This window comes from Arvicola amphibius, chromosome 5 (assembly GCF_903992535.2).
Source record: "Arvicola amphibius chromosome 5, mArvAmp1.2, whole genome shotgun sequence".
Classification (NCBI taxonomy): domain Eukaryota; kingdom Metazoa; phylum Chordata; class Mammalia; order Rodentia; family Cricetidae; genus Arvicola; species Arvicola amphibius.
Genome location: NC_052051.1, coordinates 125,988,158 through 126,011,085, shown reverse-complemented (window position 1 = coordinate 126,011,085; position 22,928 = coordinate 125,988,158). Strand labels below are relative to the sequence as shown.

General features: G+C 43.3%; 1 protein-coding gene across 2 annotated transcripts in view; it reads right to left on the bottom strand.

The window, feature by feature from the left end:
• Hsd17b4 (hydroxysteroid 17-beta dehydrogenase 4) overlaps positions 1 to 19,183 on the bottom strand; it is a 70,260-nt gene extending 51,077 nt beyond the window's left edge. Inside the window, exons 1-3 of one of the 2 annotated variants that reach the window (XM_038332213.2) lie at positions 19,131 to 19,183; positions 13,204 to 13,257; positions 843 to 950 (exon numbers count right to left, since the gene is read on the bottom strand). Coding sequence is in view for 1 of the 2 variants with exons in the window: in XM_038332212.1 (XP_038188140.1) it covers positions 843 to 950; positions 13,204 to 13,257; positions 15,757 to 15,814 (220 nt within the window). In the remaining variant the exon portion in view is untranslated. Of the gene's footprint in view, positions 1 to 842; positions 951 to 13,203; positions 13,258 to 15,756; positions 15,909 to 19,130 lie in introns of those variants that run through there. The other variant, XM_038332212.1, reaches the window with a different exon arrangement.
• Positions 19,184 to 22,928: the final 3,745 nt, after the last annotated feature.

The window sequence follows — 22,928 nt, the reverse complement described above, 5'->3', positions numbered from 1 at the left end:
AGTGCTTGGAGAACCTGGAGGGACTGTTGTCTTGAGTGACGCAGACCACACAAACGGGAGGTATGAAAGGGAGAACCCGAGCACTTATCCTTGTGCGTTTTTAAGGCTTTAGAGTTTAAGGAAAAAGTTGGAACATTTTTTCTCTAAATCACCAATGTGGGGGAAGAAAGGAAACATCTCATTAGCATCTCATTACTCCCTCAAATAATAAGGATCAAATCCTATTTCCTTCCCTGTAAGCTGTCAAACTGAAGTCAAGCTGCTTCCAGAGAAATCAGCAGCCACAAGTTTGAAAAGCAAACCTGTTCCACAAAGTCCTCTCCAGCACCACTAGAATAACAAATCAAAATGAGAAAGTTGTATTTGCAGTTTTTTTCATGTTGTACTATATCTAAGTTGACACCTGAGTTTTTGCAAGGCTAAAGATACTTTTGGTAGCGACGGCTTGAGCACAACAGATCGTGGCAGCTGATCCAGCAAAGGCTGCCCACCACTTAGCACAGAAGACTGAGAAGCCTTTAAAAGAGTGCTAGGAAGAATGAAAGATGATGCCGTGGAAATATGCGAGATCTTTAAACCAACCAGTAAGAACACAGCAATCTAAGTATCACAACCATTGATGAAATTACTTACAGTAAAAGTTTAGAGATTTCTCACATGTGATGTAAAGTATGTTCTCAAAGGGCTTGGTAGATAGGTAGACTCTAATTTCATAGTTACAGTGTAATGGTGAGTTATGTCTCAGAGATGACTAGCGTGAGCAATTTTCATCAGCAGAAGGAAAGCTGGCAGTACATGCTTGTCACATACCGTTGCTGGGACAGTCTACGCCTGTCACATACCGTAACTGGCCACTGCCTTCCCACCTCTCCTTCTGATTTCTTCCACGACTTTGTCCGCGGCTGAGGAGCCTTTCCCGACTCCCTTGAAGTCTCCTCCTAAGTCATTCACTGCAATGCAAAAACAAGCAAACAGTCCATTTCTCACACCTTCCAAATGCATCAGATATAAAATCCAAATTATTGGTGCATCTCTTCAATCATCCGCCCGCTACATTATCACCAGTCTTACAAGGTAAATGTGTGTGATTAAAAGAGGCCTCTTGGCTGGGACGCAGCTGTGCTGCGCGGTGCTCCCCTCACGTATGCAAGTCCCACATTCATCTCCAGCACCAAGAAAACAAAGTTCCCAACACAGATACGAACAGCAAATACTTAAACCCGGGTTCAGATCATGAATTCTTTACTTTCACTATGCTTTTCCTCTTTGGGAATGGAAAGGGATATGACAACCCCTTTTGAAAAAAAAAACATAAAGAGGGAGGATGAGTGAGGGAGGGGTGTGAAAAAAATCACTTCAGGAGTAAATATAAAAGAAAACAATGCAGAGGTTTCGGGAAGCTTTAGAACAAAGAAGTGGGCCTAAACATGACCTAATGGTTAGGGACAGAGAAGGGAGGTGGGGAGCAAATACAGAAAAAGAGCGGAGACTAGATGTGATTGCATGCTGTATGCATATGTGAAAACAGCACACTCAATATGAATATGTACAAGTAAAATGAGCTAACAAAGTAAAAAATTAAAAGCCCTTTGCCAAAAGAAGTAAAATCAAATGAAAAAGCACCAGACGCCCCTAGCACTGTAGTGTTCACGGCAGCTAAGGTATGGAAATAACCCAGCATCCACAGCAAGGAAATGGATGACGAGGGTGAAGGCCGACAGCCAGGAAAGGACAAACACTTAACAGTTCCCCTCACAGGTGGCTTTTGGAAGAGTCAGATTTCTAGCTTCAGACTACACAGATGGTTCCAGGGAGATTTTAATAGGGGATTTTAATCGGCCTAAAGTTTCAATTATGCAGGGTAAATGGTTACCTTGCCTTGCTTACCTTACTTAACTTTCTTAACACACAAAATCTCCTTACACTCAAAAATATAACTACTGTCTTCAATGATACACTGACTATCCTCAGAGAAAATCTACAGCGGGACACCTAAGGCAGGAGATGGGGCTCAGCCTTGGAGTTTCTGACTTCCTGGAAGTTAAGTGAATAACAGAAGGTTTAGCATAAGTACCTATCCAGGCCAAAGTAACCGAGTACTAGGGACAGATGATGAACTCAACTACACAGAATTAAACATAACATGCAAGCACTAATGATACATACAGATCAACGCCAAGTAACCAAGAAAAGCAGAATTTAAGAAAAATATTTGGAGCATTTGGAGTAGACGGCTCCCGGAAGGGGGCAGTGGGGAAGGACTTGGTTTTCTTTAAGGGGCTGGCCACTGGGAGTCTGGCCATGCTCCACTGGGTATAGGGCCAATACAAACTGGACTTTTCTTTTTCTCCTCCTCTTCTTCTTCTGGGAAAGGAGGTCACAAGGGGGTGGAGGGTCTGGCCTGGGAGGACTGGGAAGTGAGCGTGATCAGGGTGCATGATGTGAAATTCCCAAATCATCAATAAAAATACGATGTTTGCTGGGGGAAGAAAAGTGTTTGTGGTGAAGACTGTATTGTGAATGTCATTTCTTTATGGCTGCCACATGATCTCAGCATAACCTAATAAAGTACTAATTACAATGGTGAGAGGTTACATACGACAATTATGTTTTCCAGTATTGATGAGGGGTTTTTTCTGAAGGAAAACATCTTTTTTAACTGAAGTGAGGTGATAAAAGGAGAGAGGAAAAAAGCAAGCACCTAGCACACTAAAAACTGCCACAATAAATATGTTTTCAGTTCTCTTTTTCTTTTTTAAAAAAATGAGTTTTTCAAATTTAGGCAGGGATGTTGTCCTAATCTAGTAATATTACCAGTCTTGTTGAAAATAAAAACTCTCTGTAAAGACACAAATTATTATTGGTCTTTACACAAATAATTATTTGTAACAAGTTTACACTACCCTCGAGACATGGAAAGAGGGATGATTATTCAAAATCCGAATTCTATTAATTGTTCATTTCCATGCAATTATTCAAATGACAGAAAACAACTACTTAAAAACAATCAAAATTTAGAGAAAGGCAAGAGTTTTGATGACTCTTTTTAAATTAACTTTACATTTTTAATTAAAATATAATTACATTACTTCCCCTTCCCTTTCTTCCTTCTTTAAAAAATAAAATAAAATAGCACAAAAACTTCCAAGACCAAATTGACAAATACAGCATTTCAGTGTAATGAAACACTGCCCCCAAGTGGAGAAGTTAGAAAATGCAATCAGACACAAACACTGAAGGTTAGATAATGCAGAGAAAAAGGACACTTTACTAAAAGTACTCAATAGATCGCCACATTAGAAAACTAAACTATCAAATTCGCTCCATTACTAGGTCTCAATCCTGCAACCTATAAACACCCTATTCAAGTGCTGAACGGCTGAGAAAGCAATAATTTACAAGTTTATTTGTAACCAAAATGAAGAGAATTGTCGGTACCCATGCTATGTAGCAAGGCTGCCACTTCAATGCATGGTCAAAGTTGCAGATGCAATAGTAACAAACCCAGCAGTTTATATTTATGTAGTTCCCCATCCTTTAACAGTCATACACTGAGGCATTTAAGGCCCACAGTTCTTTAAGACTTCGCTGTAATAACCACTCCTGTGTTCAGGGATTAAAACACAGTTTACACCTTAACTCAGACTAGTGTAAGCAAATTTTAGTCTAGAACCTGAACTGTGCTCCTCAGTCACACCCAAGCCACTTGGCCTTAAAAGGAAGAATCATTTCTACTAAGAAAATCAAGCACAGTCACTTGAGGAAGACACAAAGAAAGACTAAAACAGCCACTGCCCTCAGGTCAATGGCATGCCTAGGTAGATCATGTCAGCCAAGGCTAGCGTTCTCAGCTGGATCTATCACAAGTTTCTACAGTGTGATAATTTGTCAGTTCTCCCTTTAAAAATCCCTTTCAGGAGCCTGGGTCCTGGCATGTGCTTGTAATTCTCGCACACGGGAAGCAGGAGAGAGGACCAACAGTGTTAGTCATCCTTCACTACGCAGCCAATTCTGGACTAGCCTGGGCAAAGGCAGATCCTACCAAAAAAAAAATCAGCTCACACCCTGGAAGGTTTCTCGCTGGGCAGTCTACTAAGGACTGTTTGGTTCTGTTGGGTTGGGTTGGAGTTTGGTGCTCGTAAAAATCTACTCTCAAGAGTTTCAGTAAATAATGGCTGTATTGGAAATTCACGAATCCAGGGAATTCTGAAATACACATGGACAACACACCTAACATAGACATACTCACACAATCACACACATACTTACATACACACACTCATACAATCACATACACACACATACTCACATACACACACTCACATAATCACATACACACACTCACATACACACACTCACATACACACACTCACACATCACACACACACATACTCACATACACACACTCACACAATCACACACACACATACTCACATACACCCTCCATGCACACACATACACCAATAATAATAATATAATTTGAAATTTTGTTTTAGAAAGAATTACTTTGGGGCTGGGGATATGTCTCAATGGAAAAGCACTTCCCCAGCATGCATAAATTCTAAGTTCAATCTCCAGCACGAGGAGAAAGGTCATTTTATCACACAATCACACACACACACACACATACTCACATACACACACTCACATAATCACATACACACACTCAATCTCCAGCACGAGGAGAAAGGTCATTTCATTCCACTGGGGATGGAGGTCAGAAGGAAACAGAACATGTGCATGCAGTAGGCCCAAAGCCTCAAATATAATCCCTAGCATCTCCCACATCCCAAAAGAGGCATTTCATTAACTTTACAACAGCTTGGTCCCATTGGATTTTTTTAACCAGTTTATATTTATGTCCTGATAACTACCAAAATAGAATTTCTACACGTATACATTTGGGGACCACACAGGTGCCATGGAACTCATATGAAGGCTGAAAGGGAAGTTCTTTCCTTCCACCACATAGGTCCTGGGGTGGAGGGGGACTCAGTCACCGGGCTTCTCTGCCAGGGTCATAACCTGCTGAGCAATCCCACTGGCCTCCAAAAGTATTTTTTAAAATGTAAATGTAACCCCAGCACTTAAGAGTGGAGGCAAGACGATTAGGGGTTCAGGGGTAGACTAAGTTACCTGACAACAATACCTGTTTCAAAAGAGAGAAAAGAAAAATTAACAAGGTATTATATATGTGTTGTGTATGTTATACATGTGTGTGTATATGTGTGTGTATGTGTGTGCATGTGTGTGTGGTTTTTTTTTTTTACATTCTAGAAAAAGTTTCTACAAGGAGGCATATCTAGTGGTTGCTGAGGACCTTGCTGCGTTTCATCTTAAGCTACATAGCTGCCACGGAACTGAGGGAAATACGAGGCTGGCTATCATATTGTTTCCAAAGTCTGATAGAAAGACCGGCAGTCCTGTGTCTTGGCTCAAGAGGAATCTTTTCTTGAATGGCTACAAATGTATCTGAACCCGTGAAGAGCTCAGAAGTGAAGAGCCACTCAGAAAGCAAAATCCTGAACTAGCTATATGACTTGACCCTTGTTATTTGTGCTACTCAGAACAAACACTACACACTAGGTAGCTACTAAATAGGATTTCCCCCACCCCCAGAAGTTCTAGTGGATTAGAATGGCCAAGCCTCAAACTTATACAAGAACTGTTCTCTGTGGGGTTCCCTGCAGACTTTACAGCAGGCAGGGAAAAACCATGAGAGGGAGGTAAGAATGAACTCAACTGGATTTTATTGTAACTAGAGCTGGACCAGGACTTCCGAGAGTCTGGTCCAGATCATTTTCCTTTGGCCATACAATTTTGGAGAAAAGGTATTCGGATAACAATTAGTTCATCCCCGTGGGTACAGCAAACGTGCATTGAGGCTCATTGCAAAATACATGTGGCTTCATCAGTAAGATAGGTTCCTGTTGAACCTATCTTGACAATGCTCAAGGTAAGGGTCTAGGAGAACGACTGAGGTAAACACAATGCCTGTGGGAGTCATGATTGGCCTGGCCCTAAGATAACACTTAGGCTATAGTAAAGTACAAATGACATCTCTCATAAAGATGGAGTTTAGGGCCTAAAGGCAATGCTCAAGATTTAGGGAGAAAGGGCCTGGGATTAAGTAAAACCATAAATCCCGGGAGGTCCGGGTAGACCCTGTCTCATCAGGCAGCAAATGAACACCAGGTGGTAAAACTGCACCCCCCCTGGATTCCGGGGAGCAGCTCCGCACCCCATCCCACCAGAGAAGCAAACTGTGAATGTAACTTCCCTGGCTCCTCTGGCACTTACCTGTGTGCACGAGGCCTTTCTGCCCCCTACAGTTCTCTATTTCCTTAATGGGGCCAGATGGGAAGAAGCCTGAGGCCTGAGGCCTACAACAAGAGGACTGTAAGCCCGAGGGAGAGCTTCTGAAACCCTAGTCCCTTTAGATGTCCTCTCATTAGCGAGGACACATCCTTCCTGACTTAATCCTCATCAAAGAGCCACACCTCGGCACAGCTGGGACTCAGTTTCAAGACCATTAGTCAAGCTTTAGCAATGCCTGTAATTGATTATCTCTGCCTCACCAAGGAGGCCAGCATTTTCTTAAAGGAGAAGAAAACTGGAAAAGAAAGATGAAGACTGATCCTTGGATCTCTTTTCCTGTTTATCTGTACCCAGTGCCTAATCAGCCCTGGCTTTAAATACTACCTATGCAAGGGGGGACGCTCAGATCACATATCAGAGGCGGAGCAGAGGAGCAGCACAAGCTGATTTAATACTAAATCTAACATTCTGTTTGCTGTTTAGGAACTGAACTGTCAGAGACTGAGAGTGGATGTGTAATGGAGACTGGTCACTCAAGAGGATAAAGAGTTGAAGGCTATCCTTGACCAAAGATGGAATTCCAGGCCAGCCTGGGCTACATGTGGCAGTGAGAAAGAGAAGAGGAAAATAAAGAAAAGAAGTAAGTTTTTCAACATAGCCCTGGCCTCTGTCTCAGAATGCTGCTCCCACTGCCTACTGCAAATCTAACAGAAATGTCTCCTCCGCCATTCTCCCCTGACTTAGGAAGTGGACACATTTAATTTTTCAGATGCTCAACTCAAAAGCCTAGAATTATCTTTAACTTTCCTTCCCCTTACAATGCACACATAACCATTCAACAAACCCCATCCTACCGACCTTCAGAATACACCCAGAGTTCAACACTTCCTGCATGGATTTATGGCATGCTTTTCATTACTAAAATTAATTACCTAAAGCAGGCTATTTAGATAGAAACAACAGGTTTAGGGGCTGGGACTATAGCTTGATTAGCACAATGCTTGCTAGCACGCACAAAGCCCTGGGTTCTAGAGTACCTGTACCACAAAAACCAGGCAAGAAGGCACACATTTGTAATTTCAGCGCGTGGGAGGTGGAGGCAGGAAGATCATTTCAAGATCTTTGTTAACCTATGGGGTTCAAGGTCAGCCTGAGCTACATGAGATCTTGTCTCTAAGTAGGGAAAGAGATACAGAGCTTGGGATATAGCTCAGTCAATAAATTACTTGCCTTGCAAGCATGAAGCCCTGAGTTTGATCCCCAGAAACCACAACTGCGGATGGTGGTGCACTCAGTCCCAGGGCTGGGGAAGCAGAGCCGGGAGGGCACCTGAGCTCGCTAGCTAGCCTAACCAAGTGTTCTCCAAGCCCATAAGAACCAGCTCCTGATGAGTGGTTCCTGAGGCTGACCTGTATGTGTGTGTGTGGGGGGGGGGGGGGGTGTCAGGGACGACACGCAACAGAGTTAACACCACATGTCTCCCGCTCCCTGGCTCTTCTCTTTCTCCACAAAGTCAACAGATTTCATGGAGGCAGTGCATGCACAGAAGGTCCACTGGAACCTAATCTAAACCTCAAAACACCACTGTGAGACCAGCCCTCACCATCTTAATACACACACACACACACACACACAATTGGGACTAAATTTTACCACCATGAAGCCTTGGGGAACACCCAAATCCTTTGCAGTGGATTACTGTAATAGGTTCTGGCTAGTCTCCTTGCTTATACTTGTTTATTTTCATTTAAAAAAAATTACAAAGTATATGCAAAAACAACCAACCCATGTGCCCAGTCATCATGCCCCTCCACTTCCTTTCCACTCTTGCTCTGTGGCATCTGGGCCAAGATGAGCACCCAGAACAAAGCACTAATCCCCTAACCAGGTCACTCGTGCTGCTCCTCCACGCCCACTCTGCAACCCTTCACCATTGGAATCAGGTCAGAAGCCAACAGCTCTGTGTGTCCAGCCTCACGCTAACTCTATGCTCTCGTCTCTGGCTTTTACTCCCTTCAGTGGCCCTACCAAGTCCAGCCACACTGACCCCCTTGCTAACTTTAAAACACACCAAACCTGCCCCCATCCCAGGGCCTCCGCACCAGCCAGCACCTCTGGCAGAAACTCTTGAATCCCAGGTCGGTCCTTCACAATCCACTCCTGGGAGGTCTCGCCTCAAAATCCTCTTTTAACATTTTCTATCCCGATTTTCTTCTCTCCTAGCATTATCTATAATCTTTTCACATATAATATTATCGTGTATTCTTCTTCTGCCTTCTTACTTCAGCCTAAGCTTCCTAAAGGGGACCACCATGCATCAGGGTACATGACTACACTCCCAACAGGAATGAGGCTAAGGCAGGAGGTTGACAAGTTTAAGGCCAACCTGAGCTACACAGCAAGCTTTTAATAATGAAAAAAGACCAAGTAGGGACCCTAAAATCCTAAATTCTACACAGCTCCCACTATGATGCTCTATTGAGCAGATGGTGCTGTCTTTATAACAGGCACCAAAAAAAAAAAAAAAAAAAAAAAAAAATACCTGTAGGATAAATAAATGGCTCCAACTGACACTAAGTCTACTAATTTCGTTAAGATTTCCTTGAACTGGAGAGAGGCATTGTGAGGTGACTCAGAGGTTTTCTCACATAACTGGGTTGGTGACGCTCATGGGAACATCTAGGGAGAAGTCAGCAAACGCTGTTCGTTTGTTATACACTGGATCCACAAGGGCTTCTTCAGTCTCTCAGGTTCTCTTAAGTTTCACTTGCATTCTTGGTTAGCAAACAAAGCACTGTGTTCACACGCACAAAGAATGCTGACGCCTACAGCAGGCATTTTCTTCTAGGTATCTTGAGGAGACATGTGTTTTAAATAGGGCACTGGGCTGCCTCCTCATGTTAGGGTACATATGTAGAATTTGTGGGCTAATGGTATGGAAAAGAAAAAGTAAAGAGAAATAGACTGTCTATTGGGCCTCCAGCTGCCAAGGTTGCCCACCAGCTCTGAGAAAACATCAATGGTCTCAACTAGTACCCACTGGCGCCCACAGGCATGTGCACTACCTTTGCCATTCTGAGATAAACTTTGGGTAATTAAACCCTCATACATGTCCTTATACCTCACACCTCTAACAACAAGAATAAATCGTGAGTAGATGGGTCTTCCAAAAACCCCTGCCCAATTCCAGGAATTGGACCAACCCCTACTGAGCCAAGGGAAAGAATGGAAGACTAGTATGTATATGTTCAGACCCCATGAAGAAGCAGTAACATCGCCACACTCAGTCCACTCCAACCTCAAGAGTATAATTTCAGAGCAGAGGAGATCGCTGGATGATCAAGACCACACTGCCTGTTCTTCCAGAGGACCCAAGTTTGGTTCCCAGCACCCACACACATGTCAGTTCCAGAACCCTCTGCAGCTGCAGTCCCTGAGGATAAGGTACACACATGGTGAATAAAACATAAGCAGACAAAACACCCATAACACATTTGATAAATGATTTTTCAAAAGAGTTCGATTTTACTTTCTCACTGTTAGGAAAGAAACACTCTGGATGCTTGCCTTACCCACCGCTCTCCGAACTCTCAACACAAGAACCAAGACCGCTGCTGTGGTGGTAGAGGCTGGAGGAAGACAAGACCTCCCAATACCACCAAGGAAGCAAGATCTCAGCTCAAGCCGGTGACAAGCTTGCGTGGTGCCATGCCTGACAGCCTGAGTTTAATCCATTAGATCTACCAGCATGGGGAAGGAGAGAACCAATTCCTGAAAGTTGTCCTCTGACTCCCACACATGCACCACAGAACACACACACACACACACACACACACACACACACTTTAACTTTTTAAAATTAATTCTTTTACAAGATTTCATGTTGACTTATGAATTCAGTATAGCTCAGACACACAATGTGTACTTGACACTGAGGTGTAACTCAGTGTTCCTATATCTTCTACGAAGGCCTTAAATTTTTCATACAAGTTACTCAGTTAATACTACAGACTGGGGAAGTAGGTACAAAGGGATCGTATAACTAAGCAGTAGATGAAGATTTCACCTGGTTTGAAGGTCAATCAATGGATTCGCCTCATGGACTGATTTTCCAACTGTCGGGATTGCACAAGGGTGGGAACACTCCGACTGTAGCCCACAGGGATTTAAGATGTGGTTTACCCATGGTTGTGTAAGTACAGCACAGAAAGAAGTCGTGCCCATCTTAGTTCATAGGAGTGCAGCTTGACTTGTCTAAGATGCTACTTCTTCAGTTCAAGAGAACAAAACTTTCTGACTTGTCAACTGCAGTTCCTGCTAGAAGCCCTAACTCTGTCTTTTATGTTCATGCTCTCCAGTTAAACTGGGTGCAGCTATCTCCTGCTCAGTTCCCTGCACCTGCCTTGGACGTGCGCAAAGTTTTACTAAAATGTGCCGCTTATACAAAACCAAATTTGGGCTGTTAGAGTGGCAATCCCATGCACTGAATTACAGGTAACATGGGCTTGATACAAGGTTTAGAATAAACCTTATATCTTAGTTAAAACAGAAGAAAATCTCATGCCCAAATTTAAATATTCTACAATACTTTATATTGTGGAATATAAAGTATAGCATTTGTATTGTCATGAAATTAGAACATATCTTAAATGATGCCCTCAGCTTCAGGCACAGCTCAAGGGTTTGGTCACAAGTAAGAGTGGAAGTACCACAGCACTTCTAAGGTGGGGTTTCTGGAGCCAACCACCACATAGCTCCCGCATGTCTTAGGGTTTCTACTGCTGTGATGTTTTGGAAACACCGTGACCAAAAGCAAGAAGGGGGGGAAGGGTTTATTTAGCTTACTTTCACAACAAGGTTCATCATCAAAGAAGTCAGCGCAGAGACTCAAACAACCTGGAGGGAACCCAGAGGCAGGCGCTGAGGCAGAGGCCATGGAGGAGTGCTGCTTACTGGTTTGATCCTCATCATGGCTTGCTCAGTTTGCTTGTTTTTTGTTTTGTTTTGTTTTCTCTGTAGTACAGGGTTTCTCTGTAGCTTTGGAGCCTGTCCTAGAACTCACTCTGTAGACCAGACTGGCCTCAAACTCACAGAGATCCACCTGTCTCTACCTCCTGAGCACTAGAAAATGCCCTATAGCCAGGTCTGTGGAGACATTTTCTTAATTGAGGTTCCCTCCTGTAAGATGACTTTAGCTTCTGACAAGTATAAAACTATCTGGCACACATCCTTATGTCTCCTCTGAGTAAGAGCTGATCTATCATCTGGGATCACAGTACAGGAACAATTGAATGGTCATAGAAGGATGGAGTATCCGGCTATCCCAACAAGCCACTCCAATGTAAAACTGTGAACTCATTATAATCTAGCATAAGGTAATTTAGATGGGAGACAAGCTACTTTGGTTCTTGAGGTCTTACACTTCTTACTATCCTCTGAGCCAATGACAGGATATATGACAAGTCTTCCAAGAACAAGATAACCTGAATCCTAACAATGAACCAAAAAGTTATCAGTGTACAGTGCAACACGGTGCTGATTAGGGAGGAACAAAATGCCTTGGTAGCTCATGAAGTTTCCAGGAAAATCACAGATGAGAAAAGGTGAGTGGCCACCAGAAAGGGACACTGTATCGAGCTTGGTGTGGTGGTGCACACGTGCAATCCCAGCATTTGGGAAGTTGAGGCAGAAAGACTGCAAGTTGAATATCAGTCAGAGTTAGTAACAAATTCCAGGACAGACTTGGCTACAAAGGATTGTCTCAAAACTTATGTGTAGTGTGTGTGTCTGTCTGTCTGTCTGTCTGTAGTTGCACAAAAACTGAATCCTGCGTGTGTGTGTCTGTCTGTCACTTTAAAAAGACTGAATCCTGCCAATTAACACCTAACTAAAACCATCTTTCTGCCACATTTAACAAATATTTTAATTCTGCTTCCTTGAACTTTCAGCTAGGACTTATCGCAATAGCACAATAACCACCCATAGGCAATAAGAGAACAAACAGACATATTGTCCTTGTATATCTGATCTCTTTTTTGAAATCCAATACTCATCGTCTGAACTTAACATATTCAAAGGTTATAGGAAAGCAAGAACTGACACCCATGCTTACATCACTGCAGTTTATTTCCTAATACTCTGAGAAAGAGCCTGACTGTGGAACCCAAGTCTGCCTGCTCTGAAATTATTTATGAAATAAGATTTGTGATGTGGGGGTAGGTGATGGCTGTGCAATTCTGTGTGTTTGGTTTGTTGTTCTGGGGGTTTGAGGCAGATTGTTTGCTTGTTTATTTCTTAATTTTACCAAGGGTTTCTCCTTTAATCTCTTGTCAAGAGATAAGCTTCTACCTCAAAAAGTAACAGTCATTGGGATGGCTCAGTGGTTAAGAGAACCAACTGCTCTTCCAGAGGACCCAGGTTCAATTCTCAGCACCCACATGGCAGCTAACAACTGTCTATAACTCTAAGAACTGACACTATCACAGACAAACATACAGGCAAAACACCAATGCACATAAAATAAAAATGAATATTTTTTTAAAAAGTTGCAGCCCATAAGACTAAAGCCAAGAGTCAATGCTTATACCTCTTTATCAATTCTATTAAATGAGAAAGTCTACCAAAGTACTTTACTTTAGAAAGTCAGTTAAGCCAGGTATGACGGTAGAAATCTGTAATCTCAGTAAGCCAGGGCTTAAAATAAATAAAAATAAATAAATGAGCAACCTTTAAAAAGAAAAAAAAAATTAGCCTTAAACTAAAAAATTCTCTGACAGAAGTAAAAACTATGAAGTTATACCATAATTAATTATGCACTAGGAGGACAAAAGGCACCTGTGAAAACTGTGTTTTTGCTAGCAGCTACTAATTTAAAAGACAACTTACCAACCACAAATGCTCCTCTTTCTGCAAAAGCCAGGGCATAAGCTCGGCCCAGTCCTAATCAGAAACAAAACAAAGAGAAAAAAGGTTGCAAAACATTAGCATAATTATTTTAGTCCATGAAACTTGATCTCCATTTTAAAATAACAAGTCAGCAATGGGTTACGATAGCAGATGGCATCTTTACTGTTACTCTCAAAGACCTCTCAATCCTCCTTCTGACTGCAAAAGGTAGAAAAGTTAGAGCCGCATCTGCTGGCCTATTTTCCCTAGCATTCTCTAGCATCCTCCCAGGTTGCTTGATGCCAGGTGTGAACTAGAGACCATCACTAGGTGGATTTTCATGAAATTTTAAAAGTAGAAGTGACAGTCGGGCGGTGGTGGCACACTCTGGGAGGCTGTGCGTTCAAGGCCAGCCTGGTCTACAGAGTGCGTTCCAGGACAGGTTCCAAAGCTACACAGATAAAACCTGTCAAGAGAGGGGGGGGGGGGGGGGGGGGAGGGGAGGGAGGGGGGGAGGGAGGGAGGGGGGGGACGAGAGAGGAGAGGGTGGGGGGAGGGAGGGAGGGATAAGAGAGAGGGAGGGAGGGAAGACAAGAGAGGGGCTGATTGGGAGGGATGTGGAGGGAAGGAAAGAGAGAGGGACTGGGAGGGAAAGAGAGAGGGATGGGAGGGAGGGAGGGAGAGGGAGGGCGAGGGGGGGGGAGAGCATGCGAGGATGGAGGATAGAGAGAGAGAGGATGAGAGAGAGAGAGAGAGGAGAGAGACGAGAGAGCGGGGGGGAGGGACGGGAGCGGGGGGAGCGGGGGATGGGGTTTGGAGAGAGGATAGGAAGGTGAGGGAGGGAGGGAGGGAGGGGGAGAGAGAGAGTGGAGGTGGGGGAGGGAGGGAGGGAGGGAGGGAGGGAGTGGGAGAGATTGAGGAGAGAGAGGGTGGGGGAGGGAGGGACGAGAGGGAGCGGAGGGGGAGGGAGGGAGGGAGAGAGGGAGGGAGGGAGGGATGAGAGGGATGGGGGAGGGAGGGAGGGACGAGAGGGAGGAGGGAGAGAGGAGAGATGAGAGAGGAGAGAGAGAGAGAGAGAGAGAGAGAGAGAGAAACAAAGGTAGAAATGACAGATACCACATTACCAGTGCTTCAGCACGTGCTGCTTAAGAAGCTGCTTCTCCTGAAACATCCTTGTATTTTAAAAAAAAAAACCATGCCTGAAGAGGTAACTTCTTGATCTGGTCTCCTAATCCTTGGGCGGCAGCTTCCATACTTCAGGTCCCTGATGTCCTAGGCTACTTAAACTACGACAGAAATTCAGTGACAGATCAAAAAGATGACTTCCAAAACCCCACTTCAAACGCAAATGCTTCTGCTGCATTCTTGACTGTTCTAAAACATCTAGTGATTTCTATAACCTGTGCTGAACCTTGAATATCCAACTGCCAGCTTCAAATCATGTTAACTCTAAATATGTGAGACTGGCAAGCAGAGACGAGAACAAGCAGAACTAAGCACGTGTAAGCACTGGCTTACACGTCTTTTTTTTTTTTTTTTTTTAACTTTAGTTGCTAAGTGGAGAAGCTTAGCAGGAAATTTATATTCGGAGTAAACTGATAAATACATATACAAATGAACCAAAATGGATAAATTAATCAGACTTTTCCCAGTGTTGGTGGCAGACATGGGTAATGACAGCCCCTGGGAGATGCAGGGAGGAAGCTGAGGAGTTTAAAGCCAGCTTGGGCTAGATGAGACCCCCACCTCTTTAATAACAACTGGTGCAAAAGAGCCCCTTTACCTATAAGGGTGAGAGATCAAAGGTTTAAGTCGATGCCCCACACATGGAGGTTAGAGACCACTCACTGGTGTGAAACTAATGGAGAAATTTCACTGCAAAACATCTATCTACGTGGAGTTGTTTACTTTCCTGTCCTTAGCATTGCTTCAATTACAATTCAAATACAAGACTGGCAGCTTTTCCACCACCTGACTCACGTCAGAAATGCCTTTGCTCTCAAGTTCTCCTCTCCTCTCCCATTATCCCTGTATCATCCCTCACCCTTTCACACACTGGAGTTTGCGACCTTTGCCACAATTCAGGTGAACTTTGGTATGTGGCCCTCTCAAGAAACTGAATCACAAGACAGAGGAAAACAAACGCTAAACGACCGACCATTCAAAGTCAAGGGGCTGGCATCTCAGTCCCTTGGGAGGAAGGCCAGGCCCAAAAAGTCTTTTTAAGCCCATGTGTGACTTGACAGAGGCCTAAGCGTCCAAAGGCAGCAGAACTCAACAGTCCATGCCCACGCACGAGAGAGGACGAACTTTTACTCAGTTGTGCACCCGGCTACCCTGCTGACATCTCCCCTGGGAAAGCCATGGGCCTGGGACGCTCCATCCCGGCTGGGGACTCCGGAGCACCTGCCTGCATGGTCAATGTCCCGGTGTGCCCGGTGCCCCTACGTGCTCGGCCCACCCGGGTCCCTCCCGATCCACCACCAGCTCCGCATCCCGCAGCTGCACGCTGCAGTCCTGCCATCGGGACAGTGGGCCCGGCGCGAGGCTCACCTCCCCCGGCGCCGGTGACCAGGACCACACGCCCGTCGAACCTCAGCGGCAGAGCCATGAGTCTAGCCGGCACCAAGCACACACTGGCAGTGCACCCGGGTACGCTCGGCGTGATTAAGACAGCGGGAAGGGAGAGGAGGGGCGGGACACCAGCAAGTGACCCGCGGGTTTCAGGAAACAGACGCCTGCTTCCAAGTGGGCCTGCGTGGGGCCGGCTTGGCATCATGGGAAATGTAGTCCACTACGATTCCTCTTAGAAAATTCGTCCAAATTTCCATTGGCTTGGAAATTCTTTTAGAAGAGAGCGCCGCCAAGATCTATGCGGCGAAATGGCTGATTCCGTTCTCTTCTTGCATATATCTCCGTAGAGTTCGTCATTCTCTCAACAACATGTTCTGAGTTCAGCCACTGACCTAGATAAATAGTACTTACTTCCGTTTTCGGGAGGCTTTTTGGCATAGCCTTTAAAAAATACAGTTATCCTTCACAGCACTGATCAAGACTTCTCAGAGTGTACCCCCTGGATCTACTATATGAAAATCATTCTAAAACTGTCAAAACGCAGAATCCTGCACCCCCACGACTACCCTCCCCAAACCCAGCGGGGACCCCCCCCCCAAAAAAAAAAAACAACAACATGAATTGCAGCTAAATGAGTTTAGGATTTACATGTTGGGAACACCCATACAGTGTTTTTTTTAATTTATTTATTTATTCAACAAATATTGAGCAGCTAGATTTTAGAAACAAACTTACACCTCGGCAAAAAAAAAAAAAAAAAAAAAAAAAAAAAAAAAAAAAAAGCCAATGTCATTGATAGTGTGCTGGTTAACTTTGAACACCTGCAACCTGACAGGACTTGGGAGAAAAGAGTGGACATGTGCCGACAGATGGTGTCAAAATAAAGGACCACTATGCACCCACGGAGGGAAAAAGGAAAAAGAAAAGCCTTCCCAAGGAAACAAAACAGAAGTACTTAACCTGGGGTGGAGAGGGGAATGCAGGGAGAGGAGATACTAGCTAGGCTGGGGCAGGAAGAGAAAGGAGCCACCAAACTAAACAGAGCCGGTGAGATCAGATTTCACTGTGTGCATTTCCTGCAGAAAATGGTCCTGAACAGGGTTCCTCCAGACGGAGGTTAGAATATATTTATTTATAGAAAGGTCACTTGGTCCTTCTAAGGAGGCTTGAGTAAAGGTGGACAAGAACATATAAAGGTCCAGGGAAGAGATAAAAGAGGGCAGAAGAGGAAACGCTGAAGAGGAAAATGGTGGCTGCATTTTGAACAGAGTGAATAGGTCTTTAGGGGCAGTTGGATGTGAGAGGAAAGCAACTGAAAAACATACCCTGCCTTGACAAGCTATGCTATGGTGGTCCCTTCATCGAAGCAAGTAATGGGAAGAACCACTCCCGAACGAGAACACGGGCTCAGTTTTAGGCAGCTGCGTTTGGGGAAAAGGGGTGAAGATTCTGGGGTAGGTGCCTAGTCAACAGCTTTAGTGCTGAGATCTGGCAATGGGGCTTCCTTGCTCCAGCAGAGCAAGAGGAATCAATGCCAAAGTTCACGTCCCTTCGCTGGCAGCAGAGAGCCTAGCTCAGCCAGCACTTTGTTCCCTCTGCTCTGTCCAAACGTCCTTATCTCGTTTGACCCTTGAATTTTCACCTGCACTGAAACCCTAGCAGAGCAGCTCAGAGAGTATGCAGGACTCAAGAAGGAAGGTGGCTGGGGGGAATGCATCTCAGTGGTGAAAGGCCTGGAGTGAGTGAGATCCTGGGTTCAACATAATTTTTTAAAAGATTTTTAGTATCGAAAAATTAGCAAGCTAACAGCCAAATTTTCCAAACAGGCAAGTTTTAATTGCCAAGACAATGAGGCTCTCTTCCGCTTAATCTACATAAAATAAAGTAACATGGTGCTAATTAACCCCGTATTTGCCCATTGTCCTGGCTCCTATACTTTCCTTACAAGGAAAATAATTTTGAAATTACCAATCCACTTGGACTTTCTGTTCTGCTTTTTTTTTTTTCAAGCCCTTCTCCGTCTGAAAAGTCAACATCCTTCACTCAGACTGTGAACACACTGTTTTCTGGACAATCATCGAATACAGTGGCCTTCCCTGCTCGCTCCAGGCTCTGCTTTGTGCTAGGCACCCACAGAGCGGGGTTAAGGGGGGAAAGCGGGGAAGAAGCACAATATGCCAAGGGCTCGTCCAGCTCCGGGACCTTTGGACCTTTACTCCGACCCAGTGACTTCCAACCAGGCCAGTCAAGGCCACCTCCGCCCAGAAGGCACGTCTGTCCTGCTCCTTGCTTGGTTTTCTGCTTTCCTGACTGACCACGCACAACCCAGTGTGCGAGCATTTCTGAACAGAAGCTTAAGTTAAAATGTAAAAGTTAGCCTAGATGTGGGGATTCGGGAACCTGACTGAACATAAGCTCAGTAACAACTTTGTGACAGTGTGGGTTTTGTGGCCCAGAGCCCCTCTGGGGAAGCCTCTACAGCTCGCTCAAAAGGGGCAATACACCAATACTTAATTCTGTGTACTGGTGTTTGTAGGGGTCTTCCTTCCCTTTCAGCCTGTTGGCCACCAGGTCGAGAGGGGAAAGAGGCAGATGAGACAACAAGAGAGCCTTGGCGGCCCAGGAGCACAAAAGGCAGCCCTCCAGGAGACAAGATTTCGGTGAAAATTTGCATTATGTGGCACGGCCCTATCACTAAACTAAAGTTTAGTCTAAACTAAAGCTGAATGGGGCCTCTGATTTAGAGACAGCTTTTAAATAAGGTCAGCCCTCCTGGCCCAGGGACATTCTCAAGATAAGGATAAGAGCAGGTAGAGGCAGGAAGTTCTTCTGCAGGGAGGGAGCTCCTTTTTGCCCAGCTTATTGAGATAAGCTGCTAAACCATGGGGGAGAATCTGACCAGCAATGACTTCCAACAAGTATTTGGGATAGCTCAGGCTCCAAAGTAACCACTGCAGAAAGCCAGTTTTGATCTTGTCTTGTAATCTTTCGTATTCCACTAGCCAATCTCAATCTTAAAACTCAGGTTTGGCTATTTCTAGCTTGTCCTGGACCATGGCCAACAGAAATAGGTAAAAGTTAAGTCTACAAATAAATATGTTTAGACTATGAATTATTTAGAAATTGTAATCATTGAAATAGAAGGAAGTGTCTGATTTAATATATTACAGAAGAGGTGTTGTTGGCAGCGGCTTGTTCATTCCCAGCTGCTCAGCCCCCAAATAACCACACAGAAACTCTATTATTTGCAAAACTGCTTGACCAATCACTTAAGCGTATTGCTAGCTAGCTCTTACATCTAGAATTAACTCATTTACATTATTTTATATTTAACCATGAGGATTGTGGCCTACCGGTATGGTTCCAGCTGGCAGCTCGTGTCTTTTCCCTCTGGCAGCTACATGGCGTAGCCTTGACTCTGCATTCTTTCTCCCAGCATTCAGGTTAGGTTTCCCCGCCTAGCTCTACTCTACCCTATTACAGGCCAAGGCAGATTCTTTATTCATTAACCAATAAAATCAACACATAGACAGAAGAACCTCCCACACAATTTCCCCTTTTCTGTTTAAATAAAAAGAAAGGTTTTAATTTTAACTTAGTAAAATTACATATAACAAAACAGGTATCAAGCAAGAATTACAATTACAACATTTATATCTATTTTATCTTTTATCATAAATAAGGAAAACTATAATTATCACTATTCTTCAACTCACAATACCTTAATCAAGGGCAGAAATATACATATAACAAAACTGACCTTAAATTTGTATCAATAAACCAAGATCCATATCAACGCAAAGTATTCATCTCTATATCATAGCCCCCTTTAAATGTAAGCAAACATTTATAAACAATGCCTTTAGGGAATTTGGGCATAGTTCTCTCCAAACGGCAATGGTGGGGGAAGTCCTTCTGTATATGTGTTGCTTTTATTGGTTAATGAATAAAGAATATGCCTTGGGTTGTGATAGGGTAGAGTAGAGCTAGGCAGGGAAAACAAAACTGAATGCTGGGAGAAAAAAAGGCAGAGTCAAGAGGACGCCTTGTAGCCCCCAGAGGGGAAAGATGCAAGCTGCCAGCTGGAACCTTACCAGTAGGCTATGAGCCTCATGGTAAAATATAAAATAATGGAAATGGGTTAATTTTAGATGTAAGAGCTAACTAGCAATATGGTTACGTGATTGGCCAAGCCGTTTTGCAAATATTATAGTTTCTGTGTGGTTATTTGGGGGCTGAGCTGCTGGGAATGAACAAGGTGCACTGACGTGGGTAACTACATCCACATAAAAACCTGAGAAAGCTTAAAAAGAAATTCTAGACACAAAAGAACAGAGTTAAGCATGGCTTTTTGCAACCACAAATTTTTTTGTCTAGATGGGCTCACAGCTGCTTTAAGAGGGGTGCAGTAAAAACTGTGTGGTTTCTTTATAAACAGTGGCTTCCTGGTTTGCCAGAACAAATGGCTCTGACTCTTTAGGGAGGTCCAGCTATGGAGCATTTTAATGGGGTCTGTGAGCAGAGTGCTACAACTTGCTTAATGGCAGCATAGACCTGCCGTATGCCTAAAAATGGGGCTGTGAGCATGGCTCTCAGAGGCAGCAAGCATGTCTCCATGATGTTGGATGAGGGGGAGCAAGCAGGCAGAACTGTGTTGGTCCTAGTCAAGCCCACTTAGGATTTTAAGAAGCAGTCCTGGTCAGAAAATAATTACAGATATACAACAAAGACAGATTCAGATGGAAAAGACCTCTAAATGGGTCACAGTATGTTTTTAAAAATGTGCATAGGCTTGGGAGAGAGAAGAAAAAGAGTAAAGAGACAGTAAATACAATACAAAAGAATACAGTCATAGATTAAAAGAGTAAAGATAATAAAATAAATATTAAACTTGTAGAAAAAATAATAGAATAAGAAAAATAAGTCATGTAAAGATGGAATATACATAAAGAGTCTAGATTATGTATATTATTGTGTTTTCTTTGAATTGTTTGACAGTGAAGGTGCTAAATACAGAGAGATATTTCATTGTACAGGCTACTAAGCTAAACCAAAATATATATCTTAAAGGTGTCTTGACTTCAAAATATGGATCTCAGGATATGTTGCTTTGGAAAAGTTCTTCTTTTGTTTCCACAGAAGATAAGAACCTGTGGATTAATTTCAGACTAATGTGATTTGATGGACCAAGACCCCCTGAAAGGTCACTGTGAACACCCCCAAAAATACTTCACCCAACAAAAAGCAGGAAGCAGTTTGGAGAGAGCTATGCCCAAATATTGTTTGTAAATGTTTTTATATATAAACAAGAATCTGATATAGAGATTTACATTGGTATGGATCTCAGTTTATTGAAACAAATTTTAGGTCAATTTTGTTATATGCATATTTCTTCTCTTGATTAAGGTATTATGTTTGTGTAGCTCATTTAAAAACATAATGCATAATTAAGAAATTCAGGTTACTAAATAATCATCTGTATTAGTCAAGTTTGTAGTCATGATAGGTTTCTATAGAGAGAGAGAGACAGATTTCAGTTAGATAGGTATTCTTCAAATCTTTCAACAACTACAGAATATAGAATTTAAAATGTTTTAAGAACTTAGTATTTTTCATGACAATGAGACACATCTGCTCCTGGCACTACCAATCTACTTCAAGAGGATGATGGGCATCAAAGAGTCTCCTCATGGAGTTTTCTAGCCATTTGGGAAAGAAAATACTCTTGCCTGGACTGCTTGATGGTGTGCTGTGTGAACTAGACATGCAGGACCCACAGAGAAATGACTATTGAACTTGCCTAAAAGTGAGACAATCCCTTGGGGTCGCTGCTTCATGAAAGAGACTGCCAGACATTCTGCAGGATACAGAAGAAAGTAACTGACAAATTGTCAATATAGGTGAAACTGTCTTTGAACTTTCTTGCTTCATGGAAAAATCTGACTGATTCTATGGGCCTGTAGGCTGAAGATGGATGCCGGCAACATAACAGAAGAACTTTGGGTGAGTGTTCAGACAGTGAAATATCACTGTCAATTCTAGAGTTTTGAAAGTTATTTACAAAGCACTTTCTATTAACTTAGGTAATATATCCTTCTGGGGTCTTTGATGGAGTTGAAGAATAGATAGTTATAATTATAGTTTTCCTTAGTCATTATAAAAGATAAAGTAGATATAAATATTGTAACTGTAATTCTTGCTTGATACCTGTTTTGTTATATGTAATTTTACTAAATTAAAATTAAAACCTTCCTTTTCATTTAGACAGAAAAGGGAGGTCATATGGGATTCCCCTCTGTATGTTGTGATTACCATTGATTAATAAAGAACTTCTTTGAGCCTAGAGCAGGGCAAAACAGAGTTAGGTGGAGAAAACTAAACTGAGTGATAGGAGAAAGAAGGCAGAGTCAGGGAGATCCCATGGAGATGCCAGAGGAGAAAGATGCAGGCCGCCAGCCAGACCCTTGCCAGTAGGCCACAAGCCTCATGGTAAAATATAAAATAATAGAAATTGGTTAACCAAAGATAAAAGATCTAGCTAGCAATATGCTTAAGTGATTGGCCAATCAGTGATTTAAATAATAAAGTTTCTGTGTGATTATTTCAGGAATCTGAACAGCCAAGAAGCGAACAAGTTGCCTCCCACAACAAAGAGGTTTGCAACATAAGTATGGATTTATTTATACATACATGTATATAATTGTCTTGTCTTGCCCTGGAGTCTTAAAAAAGAAAGAAATTCATACTTGCTAATTAAAACCAGCTTGGTTCAGTTACGGTGACACATGCTTTTAATCTCAGCACTTTGAAGGCAGAGGCAGATGGATCTTCATGAGTTCAAGGTCAGTCTCTACCACTGCTTCTAGCAGCTAAGGGGTTAAGGAGAATTCAACAATCAGTGGATGGACAAAGTCAACTTGACTTTTCTGTATGAGGGAGTAAAGCTTAATTCTCTAGGACTAGTGAAAAAGAGACATACACACACACACACACACACACACACGCACACACACGCACACACACGCACACACCACACACCACCCACACACACCACACGCACACACACACACACACCACACACACACACACCACACACACACACACACACGCACACACACACACACACACACACACACACACACACACACACA